We start from the raw sequence: 18325 nt of genomic DNA on the forward strand, positions 1-18325 counted from the left end.
GCACTACAGAAACTCCAACAGAGGCCTTTAATGGAAAATACACCCAGTCACCTCATTAGAAGTACATCCCTGGGAGCCAAGTGTTATGAGCATTAGTAAGAAGGTGGTATAATATATTAATTTTTTTATTATAATCCAGTATAATGTATTTGAGACTTAATGAAAGTATTGCGTGGGGGTAGTGAGTGTCATGGCATATTAGAGACCTCTTAGTATTGGATTGCTCATAAGTATTATATTTCATAACATTGACCTGTGGAGTCCTTACTTCCTGATGGGAAAATAGGAACTTGAGTTGGCAAAGAGAAGATCACAGAGTTGTGGGCCGACCCCTATTAACCCCAGGGAAATAACAATCCAATGTCTATCTTATCATCTTAATCTCCCAAATATTTTTTCTCGTTTTCATAATGCAATATTGTGTATAGCAAACAGATGTCTTCCTCGGGTCACTGTTTGTAATTTAGTAAATTGTAGGTGTCCCCACTGCAGAGCCTAGGGTTGCCGGTGAAGAGTGGATGCTTGAGATGCCTCATTAATTTAATGGACAGCAGAGACTGGCTGGTGGGCTTACGGGATTTGGTGGAAGCCTCATAGAGAACTGCCTCTCTGGGATTCAGAACGTGTGGAATGCTCTTCTCTTCCCCACATGTTGTGTTCCTGCCATGCTGTGAAGTTACACAGACCATTATTTTTTTTAGGCCCTTTATGTGTCACAACAATGAAAGGGCTGAAAGATATATGAAAATAAGTGTTTCCATTAAATCCTAATCAAGTCCTTTTTTAAATAAGATGTTGGCTTATCGTTTTTATAACAGCTCAGGCTGGTAGATAGCACTCTTCGCAAGCTTTGGGACTTGGCTTTGCCACTGGATAATTTCTGAGGGTGCTGAGCTAGATGATGAACAATATCCTGAGAAGAAGAGGGAGATAAATAAATTACTGGGTTTTTTACATCTACAAATTATATATCAACTTTAATGTAATTTATACATTTGGAAATTTTTTTTTTACTAAACATGCTACTCCCTTCATTAAGAAAGCAAGAAATTTATTTCTCTCTTGTTCCTGAACAACTTTCATGAAGCAATAATGTTTTTCCTGTCTTAGAAATAGGCCACTTGGGTTATTTGTTTATTTAATCTTCCAAACATAATATATGCTAATTGAATAATTCTCCTTTTAATAGTGGTCCTTATCTTATAATAATGATCAATTTTGAAGATTACCAATTTAGTGAAATTACTTACATGCTTCTCTTACTGTATTCCTTACATTGAATCATGAACTTTCTGCAAACTGGCTTAACAAAATTTGAGCACCTAAATAAATTGCCTTCATATATTTGAAATGCTTCTACTTTTAATTGAAGAACCCTACTATGGGAACGCTCACTTGTAAGACTGCCTCAGATGTAACGTCTGTATCAATTTGTTGTGTTCTAGATGATTTTTCCAAGTAGTTGAGCACAGTACAGTCTTCCTGGAATCGTCTTTGGTATTCATTCATTCCAGTGTGCAGGTTTTGTGAACCACCTCCTATCATAGCAGAGATTCTGTCGTGCTTAAATGTACTGTGAGTTGTTGATATAGCAGGTTTCTGGGAGTTTTCATTTCCCTCAGAGAAAATTCCCAGAGGTGTGAACATCTTTGAATTTCTGACATGTGGAAAACAGACCTTTGTGCCTTTTCAAAAGACCATTCCAAGTTTGTAAAAGGTTGCCCTCTGACCCCGAGGTCAGAAAAATTGGGTGGTCTTTCATTTTACTGGTTCATCCATCCTTCTGGGATGTAATACTGATCTCTTGCTTGGGTTTTTTTTTTTAGTTGTGGGTATTTCATTTTATTTCACTGAAATTCCAAGGACATTTCACACAAGCCCTCACCCCACCACTACCCCCTCTGAGAGTGCTGTTCTTCACACTGTGAATCACTGGGCAATCGTCAGATACATGTAATGGTTGCATCCCATTCAGCTGCCCCCACTCCTCACCCTTTTCCCCATGCATTTCCAAAGAGAGGTAATGTAGCTTAACAATTCCTAGAAATGTATTATTAAAATATATAGGAGCACTGGTGACGTCGAGGCTATGTGTTGGACTGCTTGCTAATCCCTAGGCCAACAGTTTGAAACCAACAGCCCCTCCATGGGAGATAGATGGCTTTCCAGCTCTGATACCCACATGGGCAATTCTACCCTATCCAATAGGGTCGCTAAGTGGTGGAATCAATTTGATGGCTGTGTTTTGGGTTCATATATATATATATATATATATATATATATATATATATATATATATTTATTTATTCTGAGAGGTCTTGATTGTATCCAATTGCCTATCTTCCATATACTACCTATAAAAGAAATTGCTTAATACTTATTTTTTCAAAGCTGAACACCAGAGGGGGTAAAAAAAAGAGACTATTTCAAGAATGCTCTCTCCCTTTCCTCCTCACCCAACCCCAAATGGTAATATTTAATTTCCCTTTCAAATGTTTATTTCCTCTCATTTATTATATTTGAGGCAGGATATGAAAATGTTGATGTGCTGTGCAAATCCATGCTTTTTATATTCGTGGCCTTCATTGTGTATTTTATTTCCTACTATATTACTTGGCCTCTCTGGGTAGTATAAATGGTTAAGCATTCAACTACTAACCACAGAGTTGGTGGTTTGAACAGACCTAGTAGTCTGCATCTGAAAGGCCTCCTTAAAAACTATATGGAGTGGTTCTACTCTGCACAAATGAAGGGGCCATGAGACAGAATCCATTCCAGAGTGACTAATGCTACCACCATTCCATACTCCCCAGGATGACGTGATTCATTGTCTTGCCCTTAAAGGATTTACCCAGGGAATTTTAAAAATGAGGATGTTGTTCTATTCATCCTTAAAAATCAAATCCCTTATCACATTAGTCTACCAAGCTTTCCCTAAGCCAACCCTGTACCACAATTTTCAACCATTCAGTAAAAAATGTCCCAATCATTTATCTGATTCTCAGAATTTCCTTTTATCTGCCACTCTTTATATCCACATATACATCTTGTATATGTAGAAAATTGTGTGTATCTCTACATCTGTCTATAGGTATAGGCTCCTAATAAGTGATTATTTGATTCATTATCCCTCATTGAGACTTTTAAACAACATTTTTAGTTTCAACCCTTCGGTAATTTTTTTCCTTTTCCTTTAAAATAGATAAAAATATATATTAGTTTCTGAGGGCTCACTATTATGTTTTAAGGCGACTGTTGCCCCTTGATTTCCCTATATTTCCTAGGAATGCAATATTTCCTGAAGTTGTAATATAGAAAAAGTTTGTAAGAGATATTGATATTTTAGTTGCTAATGTTTCAGTATAACTGAAATCCTCTTGTGGTGCAAAATGCTATCTCCTTTCTAAGGAGAGTTTAATAGATGATACTTCTTTGTGTATTTTAAATTGAACTGTTTCCACTTCAGATTTTCAAACTTAATAGAATGCTTTATCCATGTTTTTTAATCATCTGAAAGAGTATTTACTCATCAAACGTTCCCTTGAGCCTTGGAAAAGTGCACATTTCTGTAGCTCTTTAGGTGGCCCTCCCTGTACTGCTTCTTAGATGCAGCCCGGTTGGTTCCAATTGCTAGGGAGCCCTTATGTACACCAGAAGAAAGCCCTGCACTGACCACGTTTGTTGTGATGGTGAGCCCCTGATCAGGCCATTCATTGAGGGTCCTTTTCTTTCCTGACGCCCTTCTCCATGGTCTGGTCCATCCTGACCACAAGTCCAAAGTCCACGAGTTGACGTCTCACCATCCACAGATCTAAGGAGCATTCTGACTATACTTCTTCCAACACACATTTGGTCTTTCTCCTTGCAGTCCAAGACTTACTCAACATTCTTCTCCAACACCACAATTCAAATGCATCATTTCTTCATTGGCCTTATTCATTGCTCAGATTTCATGTACGTATATCAGGTACATGGCTTGAATCAAACGAACCTCAGTCTTCAAAACGACATCTTTGCTTTTGAAAGACTTCAGAGAGGTAGTTCACATCAGTTGTCCAATGCAGTGTAGTCTTTGGTTTCTTGAATCGTGCACCCATGAGTATTGGTAGTGGTGCTTGTTGATCTAATGGAGGTGTACTCTATACTGAAGATTGCACTCTGTAATCAATAGTCTTGTTTGCATTAAACAAGTACACAAGTTGTATCACTTGCACATTGCAGTTCCCTAGGACAATGAGTTTTAGATGATAATCATTTGTGATTTGTTTTTGATGATATGCCACATGCCTAGAAGAGCCACCTACTACCTGGTGAGTGTTGAATTCACACAGTGCTGATCATGTTCATGTCCGAGGGACTTCACAAAGTTGTGGAAAGGGGGAATATTGGACAGTCTTCTGAAGCCCCCTTGTGCATGGGTTTTACTTATATTTACATTATTTTTGAGATTTAATTAATATTATTTTTCTAATTATGGGCAGGATGAGAATATGGCAATGTTTTTGGAAATTACTCCCTACTGGGATTTTTTTTATAGCAGATTCAATTGATAACATAAGAACTACTTTATAATTCTTAAATTATAAAAACACTATAATCGTATATTTTGGATGACGGTATCCGCACATTTATTCATGAGCCATTTAGCTTAATAATTTAAGGGCAGATTATTTTCCCCAGTCTTCCTTCAGTAAGTGAAACAATGGTTTAGTGACACTATAATGCTATAACTCCACTTTTTAAAGTCTAGTCCCTGTTGGCCCGGGTGTCTTCCGCACAAGTGGAGGAGTTTGTTTCTTCACAGAGGATTTGTCTTGGATCCATCACAGAACCGTCGCTGAGAACACAAGCCTGTTGCCTTCAAGTGAATTTTGACTTGCAGAGATTCTATCAGACAGAGGAGAACTACCTCATAGGAATTCCAAGACTATGATATGTTTACAGATGCACACAGCTATATCTTTCCCCCACAGAGGGAGTCCGGGGTTGGAACTGATGACCTTTCATTAGCAGCCAACTTTTTAAACCCCAGCGCTAGCTTCACAGTGCCTTAGCAAGGCTTAACAAATAAGTGTCAGGTAAATGAGTGACACCTTCTGAAGTGTGTGTTTAAATTGAGTGAAATGAAGAAAATGACTGTATCTTTATATGACTGACACAGTTTTAAGCAGTTTGCTGGTTCTAATTGTACATTATGCCATTAAAGACAAAGATGACAGTTTTATACCTTTTAAACACAGAAATGAAATACACACACAAATAGACTGCTCATTCGCAATTTTATACCGCTGCTTTTAACACCAAGATGTATTTCTTTTTATACTTGGTTTCCGTTTTGAAAATTATCTTTCATTGGTTTCTCCTTGGATAAAAATACCTTTTAGGGAGAAGCTTTCATGTTTACATATTATTTTTGTTTTGCATATTTTGGAGTCACAGCCTGTTTGGCTAATAAACATCTACAGCCCTCATTGTTGTTGAGATTGTATATAAACTTGGGAAATTAAAATGCTGTTTTACAGATAAAACTATTGTATTTCCTCATCTAAAAGTACTCCAAAACACGATATAATCCAAAACCATGAAAGGTTATTGAAAGACCAAATGTAACAAGTTGTTAAGACAGATGGACTTCTTTGGTTGAGGACTATGTGCAAAATTTGATATAGGATTGGAAGCAAATCAGAGGATGTTTGTCTTAATTTGTATATCTGATGTTGTGTATTAGCACATACAATGTAATTTGATTGATAACTAGCTTTTCAGCTTCACTGTCCAACTACCTGCACATCACACTCTCCGATTTATCATATGAATCGTGTCAGTTTCTATTGTCTGTATCTTTCCAGGCATCTGGGAAACTGAGATTGCGACTTGTGTTCACATATGTTGTGAGAGAGGAGATTCAGGATGTGCAGTGCTTTAGCATCAGGCTGTATGCGCTTTAATTCTCACTTCCAGTGGGAAAACATTCTGTCATATTTCTTAAGGATTCAAATTCTTAATGTATGTTAAGTTGTTTCTTTCCACGCTTTCTCTACCTTCTAGACCAACCACTTTAACAATTTACCGCCCCCTCCAAATTGAACCATTAAATTTTGTTTTCATTGTGGTCCAAATAGCTAAGGGCATGTTTTATGAATATACTCGTCAGAGTAGGTAATTATTACTTTATTTATAATACAAATACACATTTAGATCATTATTCTCTGAAATATCTCTGTAGACATATATAACGTACTTTATATATGCTCATCTTCATTGAATTGTGATATGATTAAACTCTCTTAAGGTTCTTCTCAGTTTGTAGATGAATGTGTCTTGTGAAATGAAGACTTGATTTTAAGTATGCTTTAATCTCATATACCTTATGCCATAAATTACTTTTTATGCTTTCTCGTCTGTTTTTCTTTCATTTTCTGTATAACATAGACAACATGGAGAAAGACATTATTTGGAACAAAAATGCACGAACTCCAACACTTAGTACAACCATTCTCTTATAAATTTTGTCACACGATGCATGAAACAGTAAAAGTAATTACAAACATATTTGTAGGAACTATTTTATCACTTGTAAGTTGCTTTTATGCCTGTGACATCAACATCTTTCTTTTCCATATTCTTCCTTACAAGTTGCTTTTACTTATCTATTTTCCCCCTTTTTCCTGGTGATGTATTTGCTTCCTCCTACTCTCTAACTCCTCACATTAAAATTAATGATTAGAATTTGATTCACATTTCCCCACCCACCCTTTGCTGACATCATAAATTATTCGGATCCAAATGGACAATATTCATTAGCTGTGCACTTTACCCAAAGAGCTTTACGCAGGAGTGCTGCTCTCTTTATTAAAAGGTAAAATAATTCTGCTGTTATGGGGGTGGGGGTGAGCAAGCTATGATTGAGGACAGGGCTACAGCACTCATAAAGAAAAATAGTGACTGTCCCAGCTGCTTGAGTGACTCTAGGAAGAGAGCCTGGTGAGGCTGTTTGCTGTTCCCTTCCACTTGTCAGCAGCTGTGGCTTAAAAGCTTTAGCCATTGTTGACGGCCTAATGGCATCTTCGGAAAGTTTCAGAGCCAAGTGTGGAGGGCTGGGATGGGAAAGCAAATGAAGATAGGTGCTGTGTGGGGACGCTTTATGAATTACCAAAACGAAAGCTCCGCCATCCCTGTTCCTCATCCTACCACTGTCCTTTTCCCCTCATCTTTTTTTCTTTCCAATTCTAGTTTATGATGGTGTGTGTGAAAGTTTACAGAGCAGATTCATTGTCCACTCAACAGTGCACACATGTTCTATTTCCTCACGTTAGCTACAATCCCCTCAATGTAACAACCCTCTTCCTGCTTAGTCTCTGGATTTTCCATTTCATTCATCTGTCCTTCCTTCCTCCTCCTGCCTGCTGAGCTTTGTTTGTTTGGTGGGGGGGAGGGTGGGGATGCTGCCCTGTTGGTCTCCCCCAGTTGATTGTTCTGAGAATTATGTTCCCCACAGGTGTCACTGTTCACTTTATAGGTCATTTCATTGTTTAGCCGACAAGTGATCTCCAGGGGTGGATTCAGTTCCAGGATTTGAGGGTTGTCTAAGGGACTTGGTCTAAGGGCCATATCACCTTTGTTGTCATGAATCAACCAAAAAAAAAAAAAAAGGAAGAGTAGGTATTCAATACCAAGGTGTGGGTTATTATCATAAAATATGTATAGGTAAAGTTATTTTACATTTTTATATATATAAGACATTTATATATCAATATATTGATGGATATACTGATTATAAATATATGTTGATTTTTTTAAATTCGTCCTTTTGGATTTTTATATAGTGAGCTGTTCTTGTAATGTTAGCTAAGATTTCTTAAATATTACTGTGTTTGGTACTATTTCAAGAGCCTTATGTAACTTATCTGATTTAATATTCACAGCAGGCACAAGCAGAATTACTATCCCCACCTATAAATGAGTAAACTGAAGTTAATTTGCCAAATGTCTTATAACTAGTAGGTGATGGAGTCAGTTTAATATATGACATTAAATGATTATGTATACTTAATGACAAAATACAAGAGAGATTTGGTACTTCAATAATAATTTTTTGCAATTATTTTTTGAAGTGCTGCTCTTAGATTAGTTAGGTTCTTTTTATTATATCTTTTGAAACAAGAACAAAAAAAATAGATGTAGCCTATGTGAGAAAACGCACTTACTTTGTGAGTGCGGAAGTTGGTGAAATGACCACTCCAGGACTCATCAATTAAGTCAATCAGATAATGGAGAAATCTATATAGAAAATGCATAACTATGCAGGGAGAAGTAAACTGAGGACTATTGATGTGTAGTACTGATATTGATTATGGAGTAGGTAACCATCTGATGAAAAAAGCATTCTTATAGAATGTGGTATATGATTGAGTAGAGCTCGTCAGGTGTGTTCATAATTGCATCTTGCTCAAAATAGGGAGGTGGGATGGAGGTGATGGTGAGTAAACCTCACACTAATTACACATTCCTCAAACTGATTCCAAATTAAATATTTGAGCTTTTGAATCATTAGGTTGAAATTGTCTGTTTTTTTTAGTTAACATGCTCTTATTAGCTTTCAATTGGAAACAAGTATTTGAAGTCTTTTGGCAGTACTAGATGTAAGGTATTTCAAGAGCTTAATTCACATCAGGATAATTGCATATAAAACAGGGCTTATTTAAATCCTAATGCTTCAGAATTTCAGATGTATGTGTGTGTGTTGTTTTTTGAGCATTTCTTAGAAGAACTTGATGTTTTTCAGTAACAGATTAGCTGTAGTACTTGTCTAATGGGACTATTTCAGGGACTTCTGGCCTTCTATGCACGAACACCTTTTCCAAGTATACAAGCGTTTTTATATTTTTGTATTGCCTTGTTTAATAACTGTCTCAAATAATGTTTAGACATGCAGGGATCATGAACATGACCCATGATTCTAGAGTTCCTCTTATCTCCCCCACACAATGAGATAACCAGGTTATCGGTTATAGAATAGTTTAAAAGCAACAATTGAATTGTATTTCAATTTTTGGAGGAAAGAGTACTTGGTCACATGTACAAATTTGCCATCAGTTTTGTGGCTCTGCCAGATGGAAGAATCTAAAGGGAGGACATTGAGTTAGCAATACCTAATCCTAACCACTGGTCATAGACAATAAAAGTCATACAATTATTAACTAAAGCTCATTCAGGGGAACAAAACAGCACCACAGTTTCACTTTTAAACAGCTTGAGAGTTTAATAAAAGAATTTAGAGTGCTATGAAGTCAGAGAGAGCTTCAAAAACTTTATGGAAAAACTCCATTAACACCTAATTTGATTTTTTTCACGACATTTTTGGAGTCCCTTCATATATTGAAGAGAGCACTCATATAGGAGTTAGTTGGACTTATCAATTGATTAATTGTGTGATTTTAGGCAAATTATTAGCCTGTCTTACTTAATAGCTTTTCAGTCTGTTAAAGTAAGAGTTTGGTGTAGACCAGTTTCACCCAAATGATATTGAGCAAAACCATATTCTCTGAACATGATTATCCTTGAGCAGATGTTATAGAGTACTATATACTCCATCACTTACTGAAAGATTAGCACATGAAAAGATCTGTCTTATAAAAAGAAAGACAGCCCGATTTGTTTAATTTACATGAAAATAGAATACTTGTTTTCTCTAACCAAGCCACTTATGTTTCTTACATGTTTTAGTAAATTCTGAAATGCTTATCTAAATGATAAGCATATAATGACAGATGATCATCATAGAGTGATTCTTTTCACCCCTAAAATTCTCATGTTATGATATGAACAGTGTACATGTGCTTTTACTTTTTGACTTAAAAGGAGGTATTGGTGTATTTAGACGTTTAGACATACTATTGTTTCTTCCCACAGGTTACTCACATTCCTAAATGTGTAGCCTATCACATGTCAGGGATAACAGAGCTTAGTTTAAGCAACATAATTAAAGTATAAACAGTAGTACATTTGGTACGATCTAACTCCTGGAACTTTGTTTAAAAAGTCAAATATCATACAAATGTATTTTTTGCTTGTTCAGTTTTTCACAGGGCTCAGCTACAGCAGTTCCAGGGAGATTAACAGGGGCGGGGCGGGAGGGGGGGCTGCATAAACACAAAGCAAAAACCTGAGCTTGTGTGTAAAGCTACTGCACTGGAGCGAATGTGGTTTAATTCTTGGCACTGGCAGCTTGTTGGAGAATTACAATATGTTGGCATGAGTCTCTAGGTCTCATTGTTCCAGATGAGGGAGTAAGTCTTAAGAGGGTTTGGCACTGAAGGGAAAAAGGATGAGAGTTATAGGGCATGAACAGGCCCTAAAGAGGCAGGATGCTGCTGTAACAATGGCGGGCACAGTTGGGGGGTCTATTCACTGGTGGAGATTGCCACAGGCATTGATGTGAAGAAGCATATGTGAGTAAAAGAGGCAAGGGTGAGAAGGGAAAAGCAAGCAAATATACCAAAATGTTCCTTATGGAAGAAAGAGACAAAATTAATCCAGTAAATTTTGTCTTAATGCAATGGTTAATGAAGACTTTCTTTTATTTCACTCTAATTGATCTTATATTTTACTTCTTACCATTTGTTTTTGTCTCTTTTACAAGCTATAGACATTTGCCTTTGACCTGAGTACACCAGGTCCTTGAACTAAGAAAACCTGGTCTTAATTCAATCTGTTCAATTTTCTGGCTTGGTACTATTAGGCCAGGTGCCTTTAGAACTCTAGTTTCCTTATCAGAAAAATGAATGTGATAGTACTATACACAAAGGCAAAATTGTTGCATCTAAGAAGCATTCTGTAAATTGAAATCTATGCAAGTAACAACAATGATTATTAGTATCATTGAAACAGCGGCATCAACAATAGGCCCAAATGGAACCCCTGTGCCATTTTGAGCTGGAATCTACTGCTGCTAACCCCACTGACTGCGTCCAACGGCTTTACTGTTATCCTTCACACTTGCTGAATGTATGAATCTCCGCTTTCCTTTTTGATGGTTATACTGATGTGCCAATTCTTAGATGAGCTACGCTTCAGAAGAAGCAAATCTTAGTGGAATCTTTAAAAGTCTTTAAAAATAGAGGTACTCTCAGAAGCAGGGGTCAACTTTCAACTTTTTTCTCTAACAATGGAATAATAGCTATGGTTTTTCCTGCATACAGGATTTATTGCAAATGAAATAAAGGAAAATGTTTTTAGGACCCAATAGGTGAACTTAGCTCTCAAAAAACAAAAACAAAATTCACTGTTAACAAGTGGATTCTGACTCATAACAACCCTGCAGAACAGGGTGGACTTGATCCTCTGGATTTCTGAGGCTGGAACTCTGTATGGGAGGAGAGAAACTCATTTCTCATGTGGGCCCACTGGTGGCTTCAAACTGCTGACCTTGTCGTTAGCAGCCCAGGGCATAGCCCACTATACCACGAAGATCCTGAATTTAGCTCTATTGAGCAAAAAGTCAGTATTTTCCCCTACACCTCAGTTACTTAAGCTGACTAAGTCTACATTAAAAACAAACAAACAAAAAACCCAATCAAAAACGTTTGCCATCTAGTCAATTCTGGCTCACAAGTCCATTTGTTTTAGAGACCAACTGAGCCCCACAGCACTTTTAATGGCTAATTGTTCGCCAAGCAAATCACCAGGCCTTTCTTTTGTGACAGCTCTGTAAGGATTCAAACCTCCAACCTTTCACTTAGTTGCAGAGCTAGCTAACCATTTGCACGACGCAAGGACTTCAGGAAGGATATTATTCCAATATGCCAGAGAGTATTGTAAGAGTTTGCGATGCCATGCATAGTGACCAGGTATACCGCTCAGCACTTAGCCCTGAAAATAGTACCCTGTCCTTCATTTCACCATCCACAGGAACATTAGGAATTGGTAGGAAGAAACAACTGGATTCATACTTCAACTCTGCCTATTGTAGTTTGGGAAACATCCCCTCAGCCCTGTCTTTCTTTGTGCTTCTGATTTTTAGTGTTTCTTTTTAAGAATATAAATAAGAACATAGCTAATAATCTTACAGAAGTTTTCAGCTGTTTGCTATAGTTAAATAAAAGAACCCCGTTAAAAGCAGTCAGCATGGTTTCTGTCACTGAGGCTGCTCAATAAATGCTTAGTGGGTCTAAATGCAAAGTATCTGCCTTATCTAAATTGCAAGTATTAGTATCTTTATTTGCCCGTAGACATCACAATCCTGAGTTAGACATGCTTCTGATTATACATTTTCCAAATAACTTGGTCTTAAAGAAGTTATTCTCTGTTTTGGGGGGTGGGGATCTTTAGGGGGTTGTGTACATTAAAAGTCAGGTACTTGAAAGAAGTGACTTTGTATTTGAGGCTTAGATCTTTATGCTAGTAATAAAGAGGCCAAGAATGTTCTACAGGTTTCAGAAATCTGGCGGCTGTTTCTTTAACTCTGCAACTCACACAGAAGTCTTGTGTTTCTTTATGAGCACGCTGCAGTGAATATTTTGTCTAGCTGCAGGGGAAACGCTTTGTCATGGACTTGCAGACCATATAGCCTTAAAAGTAAAATGGTCTGCTTTCAGGGCTGGGAGGTTCAGGGGCCTATTGTTAGTGCACAATGGATTTCTATCGCTGCATTCCTGCTTTGCAAAGGTTTGTTAGCTTTTAATGACTGACAGTGCTCTATTGCAAATACCATATTGGCTGGGCCCTGTTTGCATGCTACTCAAGAATTTTGTGGAGTGTTGGAAAAAAAGAAACAGTAGGGTTTATTTCACCTACTCTGATAAGGTTTCAAAAAATTTTCTGGGAATGTTGAGACGTTGGGGATTCTCAGAGTAGGATTTCAAACTTATTTTTAAAGCCTCGGTGAACAGACTGGTTTGAAATAAGAATTACACTAAGAATATTGATTACAATAAGATTGAATGACTTATTGCTCAAAGAATTGCCTTTATTTTCAAAACTGTGTCATAGAAAAATATGAATATTTGAAGAAATGACAGAAGTTTCTAGTAGGCTTTCACCTCTGAAGTGTGAAGACAGACTGTGTCATTCCACAAAGGAAGACAGCATTTCACATGCTTCATAGGTAAATCTGCACATAGTAGTAGTTGTGGTAGGTGGCTCTCTATTGTCACCAATACATAGAGACCTTGTGAGTCAGTAGTCATTCAAGGCTTGTAATTGTTTGAGTTCCCACAAACGTTTGACATCTGAGAGAGAAGTGCACTCTGCTCTTGCAGTTTTCCAAGGGAAATTGCACCTCAGCTTTGTTGGAAACTCCACCCAGGCTTTGTGATGCTGCCACCTTCCAGCTGTTACGATGGGACCCTGGAAAAAAAGTAGATGGCGTTATCCGAAGACAATGATGTGGGCTCCTTAAAATGCCTTTTGCTGTGGGGAAAATTAACCAGTTTCTAATAATCTTGTGGTGTCTAGGCCAGACGGTCCCTTTGATAAATTACCATGTACTCCCTTTATGCTCCTAGTAGGGGGTAAACAAACGCCTGAACAAACACAAATACGCATAAACACCACTGTGGAGAATGGCAGTGTATGTCTTAGATCTAGATAATAAGTATGGGCATTGTTGTGTGCATGGCACATACTGGGACACTTATCTTTCAGTACACTCCATTTTCTCTCTGAATGCAGGACTAATCGTGGGACTGAAAGCCATTGTAATTGTGTACCCATCTAAGTGCTGACAAGAATGTACAATTACATTGTTTGGAACTGTGTTGAATGTTTGGGAGTTTTATTAGCATTTATATTTGCTTATACATTAAAATGCAACACAGAGGGAGAGGTCAAAAAGCATGTGATTTATAGATATAAATATCCGTCTAAACCACAACCTCGCTCTTTAAAAACGTGTGTGTCCCTTGCCAACATAGGGCATTTGTTAAGGAGTGTGATGTAAATCTGAAATAAACAAATAATAGGTTTCCATTGTAGGCATTACCTACATCTCTAAATTTCACAATCTTTTAAAGCTTCCTTTATATCAACTTTTTTTTAAAACTTGTTCATGGCACTGGCAAATCTTTCCACAGCGTGCTTGTGTGCTTACTACCACACAATGTTAAACACATATTATAAAGTGGATGTAATTGTAAACACACAGAGGGACATAATTACATGTAGCCGATTTAAGAGCTAATTCTTTGCTTTTTTTTCCTTCTCTGCATTTTACCAACATAATTATTTTTTGACTCCAGACTAAGACCCTGAAATTGACAGGCATCCATTATAAGAGGAATTTGTTCACCAAATTGAAAATCAATGAACTGCAGGTTTATATGTACCCATTGTCATAAAGAATTAGTACGGCTTTGTTCCGCAAGAGGAAAAAGCTAATGATTTTGAAACAGCAGGTGATAAAGCACATTTTTTTTGCCTCTTATCAGTTTGTTGATGAAGTCATTATGGACTGGGGCCCAGATAGGGATGGCCTTATTTTTAGCAGATAGACTTTTAATGAGCTCTATTGTAAACATAGTCATGTTGATTTGCTAACATTATTTTTGTCCTCTCTTCTTTACTTAGAAAACCCCAGTATCGAAAAGCTGCTCTCGAAGGACTGGAAAGACAAGCTTCTCGCCATGGGATCAGGGAACTTTGGCGAAATAAAAGGTACTGTGTGTGACTCTTGGAGGCAAACTAACCACATGGATGTGGTATTTAGAATCCATGGGGGTAAGGTCCTCCTCCCGCCCTCGGGGCTCGGGCATTTTCTCTCTAGTGCTTCCTCTTAGCAGCTTGAAAACGGCAGTGGGATCAGAGCTCTTGCCTCTCTCCCCACTCAGGATCCGTGTTATGTAGTCTTGACAGAGTAGCCCGCTGCATCTCTAATATACTTTAGCCTGCGCCGTGCCTTCTGCTGTTTAAATGGTTTCGTCTAGACGAAAGGACGTGCCTTGGGCGAGGTTACACACTGCACGCCGCCGGGTAATTCCATGCGGTCTGCATCGTGACAGGACCCGGGGACCTCCCCCACAGTGGGCCCTCCAAATGAGGGTGAGAAGGAGTAACCAAAAGTTGTTGTCACTCACAGGGTCCCGCTGCTTTCGTTTGGTCTCATTTGAGTCGACACTTTGATACAACTAAAAGAAAACATCTACTTGGATGTCAGAAGATACTGGATATTTGTTTTATTTTAACGAGCCTTTATTAATAGCAAGGGAAGAAATAATTTTCTCATATAAACACACAATCAAGTAGGGCTCTTCAGCTAATTTAAAAGCATGTTTTCACAGGGCATAATAGACAATCTAGAGCTTTCTCCTTGTTGCCAATAGGCTGCTAAGATTTATAAAATAGAATCAATATGAAAAAAATGCATAACCTCAAGATTATATCTTAATATTTAAATGTTAGCTCTGTATTACTGTTTACATATCGATGGAAGCTGAATACATATTTAGCCTTATTTGATTAATATGAATGTATATGCAGAAGTCTTAGTAGTTTCTTTGCCTGGTGCATATGTGCATATGTTTTCACACTGAAAGAGGCAGTTGTCTCTCTCAGGCTTCCAAAGAACAACCGGAAGAAAGGCAAACATAGAGTCAGTCTTTGCAAATGTTTGGCTTGCTGGGCTCTTAATGTCTGAATATTTAGGAACATCCAGAAGAACGTTAGCATTCAGAACCCTGGGTTAACATATTTTGGCCTGTGATTAGGTGTGAACCGGTAGCGGGAGAATGACTGCGCCCGAATGTGAAACATTATTGTATGGTGGCATCCTGTCAGTTCCACCTCGGAAGGAAATACTGCCTGGTCCTGAGCGGCCCTCCCAGTGGTTCTTAAGTTTGAGCCCCAGGGCGCAGCCAGGTGTCAGTCCATGTTGTGGAGGCCTTCCTCCTTTTTCTTACTCCTCTGCTTCACCAAGCATGATGTCCTCATCCAGAGACTGGTCTCTCCTGGCACCAGGTATAACCCAAACCTCTGCTGGCGTCTCCTAGACTTCAAATGCAGGATCGTCAGTGCGCCTTAAAGGACTTGGGTAGCACAGCAGGGAGCGCACCTACTTGCTAGCCATGAGGTTCGCGCTCTCCGAGACAAGACCTTGGCGGCCTGCTTTTGTAAAGACTGCAGACTTGACAAGCCACTGGGAACAGTTCTGCTCTGCCCTCTATAGAGCTGCTTAGAGTTGGAATCCACTTGAAGCCAATGAAACCCACAGGGGGCGGGGGTTGTGGGACTTGAAGATAATGTTTGAGGAGAACTAAGAAGTTCCATTTTCTGAAACTGCCTCCTCAAACTCTGCCATTGAGTCAGTTCCAACCCATAGCAACCGTATGGGACAGAGGGGACCGGTCCCTGGGCTTCGGAGACAGTAGCTCTTTATGGGAGTAGAAAGTCTCATCTCTCTCAGCTGTCTCTTTTGTATTATTTTGATCCACTTTAACCCTCACTTGCACTTGAGGTTCAGAAAGCTATTCTCCAATGTTCTTTAGTTCCGTAACCCAGGGAACAGCAGAGGAACGCAGAGACCACCTTTCCCAGCCTTGTGATCTCATTCCATTGTAGGGCACTTTTTCCCTCCCTTGGCTTCCCTCACAAGTCAGACTTAAAAGCGGTAGCAGCAGTGATGCTAAGCTTAGAGGAGAGAGGCTCAGCTGCCCTTTCAGGCTTGCCTGGGGGTTAGTTTAGGAAGCTACAGTTCAGTCACAAAAGAAGTTTCTCTCTTTAATTTTGAGTTTTTTAAGCCTCACATTCAAACCACACGTTTGGTTATTGTTCTTTGGTTCTGTACAAAAAGCTGTTTTCTGATGCATTTTAAAAGCAACTGTAGGTCTTTCTTCTGTTGGAGGCCTGGTTATTAGGTACTCGGATCAGGTTTGGCAGTACACTGGGAAAATAGGAGCTGGGTTATTTTTCCTACTGACTGCCCGTGACAGTTGCAATTACTACCCATTGTTCATAGGTGGCTAGGAAGTGGAGAGGGTACAATAGCGTGTTGCCCTCTGGGGGTAAATGAATTTGACTTAAAGGTTCTTGGGGGGTCAGGGATAGTGTTTATGGTGTAGCCCAGGAATGTGGTTTTCATGCCACCACCACCCCCCAATCAGAAATGCACAATGGCTGAGCTGTTTGGCAGCTATTTTTAACGAGGCAAATAAAGTTCCATGTAGATATATGCAGTTTTTGATAGGGGGTGGGGGAGGAGAGGATAAGGGTGAGGGGTGTGTGTGTGTGTGTGTGTGTGTGTGTGTGTGCGTGTGCGCGCGTGTGCGTGTGTGGGTTGGGGGGAGTGTGTGTGCTTGCGCATGGATCCCTTTCTTGAATAGTTAAGACTAAAGCCAAGTTAGGATTGTGCTCAATTCCTAAGTGATGCCTTTAAGTTGTCATCACTAAGTTACTCTCAGGATATTTGGACGAATATGAAAAAGGTACAGCTTGGCAAAGTTTGAAACCATTTTTCTTCCTCTTGCTCCCTTTAAAAAATGAACATGGTAAACATTTTTTAAGGGAAGAAATAAGTTAGCATTTGATTTACAATTTAACTATCAGTAAGCAGTTGTCATACCTACTTAACATCAATCTCATTTTTCAGGAAACAATGTGAGTTAGTAAAGGTCACGCACTTCTCCAAGCATATATTTGTTTCTCAGATTAGATTATTTTCCCGTCAGAATTTATTTCATTTTATGCTTCAGTATTTTGGAAATAAGAAGTAATTAGGTTTTAAAGGTGCAATAGAAACAATATATAATGAACACACACACACATACACACACAGCAAACGCTTTTGCAGAACAAAACGGTTTGACTAAAAATCCATGCCAGCATCAAACAGGCAATATACATTATGAGTGGAATTTCAGTCTGGGGAGTTATTAGCCTCTTCTTCCCTAACCAGCCGAGTATAGGGTTTCCTAATTGGCCACTCTATAGGGTTTTGCCCTTTTCTATGGCAAAAGCATTGATTAACAGTTGTATGAAAGGAAGGTGAAGTTTGAGCTTTTGTGGCGAACAGCCAGCTCAACATGTAACCCACGATACCACCCAGACCCCTTAGCTTGAGTGGCCTTATTGTTATTGAGAAATATATTAAACTCAGCATACAAGAAACATTAAGTTATGTCTACTTGTGTCTCTAGTAGGTGACCAAGAGTGTTACATAGTTTGTCAGCTAGCATGAAGTTCCATTACATGGATTGTCAGGTGATTTGATTGGCACTTTACCTGAGGGCAGTAGCTAGAGCAGTGGTTCTTAACCTGGAGGACACAACCCCTTTGAGGGCCGAATGGCCCTTTCACCGGGGTCGCCTAAGACCATCAGAAAATACTTATTTTCTGA

At 38.7% G+C, this 18325-nt stretch overlaps 1 protein-coding gene across 5 annotated transcripts in view; it reads left to right on the forward strand.

The window, feature by feature from the left end:
- Positions 1-18325, forward strand: part of SOX5 (SRY-box transcription factor 5) — a 1186854-nt gene that overhangs the window by 916666 nt on the left and 251863 nt on the right. For all 5 annotated transcript variants that reach the window (XM_075551990.1, XM_075551991.1, XM_075551992.1 and 2 more), the window contains one exon: positions 14566-14652. In XM_075551990.1, coding sequence (XP_075408105.1) covers positions 14566-14652 — 87 coding nt within the window. The remainder of the gene's footprint in view (positions 1-14565; positions 14653-18325) is intronic.

Source organism: Tenrec ecaudatus, chromosome 6 (genome assembly GCF_050624435.1).
Source record: "Tenrec ecaudatus isolate mTenEca1 chromosome 6, mTenEca1.hap1, whole genome shotgun sequence".
Taxonomy (NCBI): domain Eukaryota; kingdom Metazoa; phylum Chordata; class Mammalia; order Afrosoricida; family Tenrecidae; genus Tenrec; species Tenrec ecaudatus.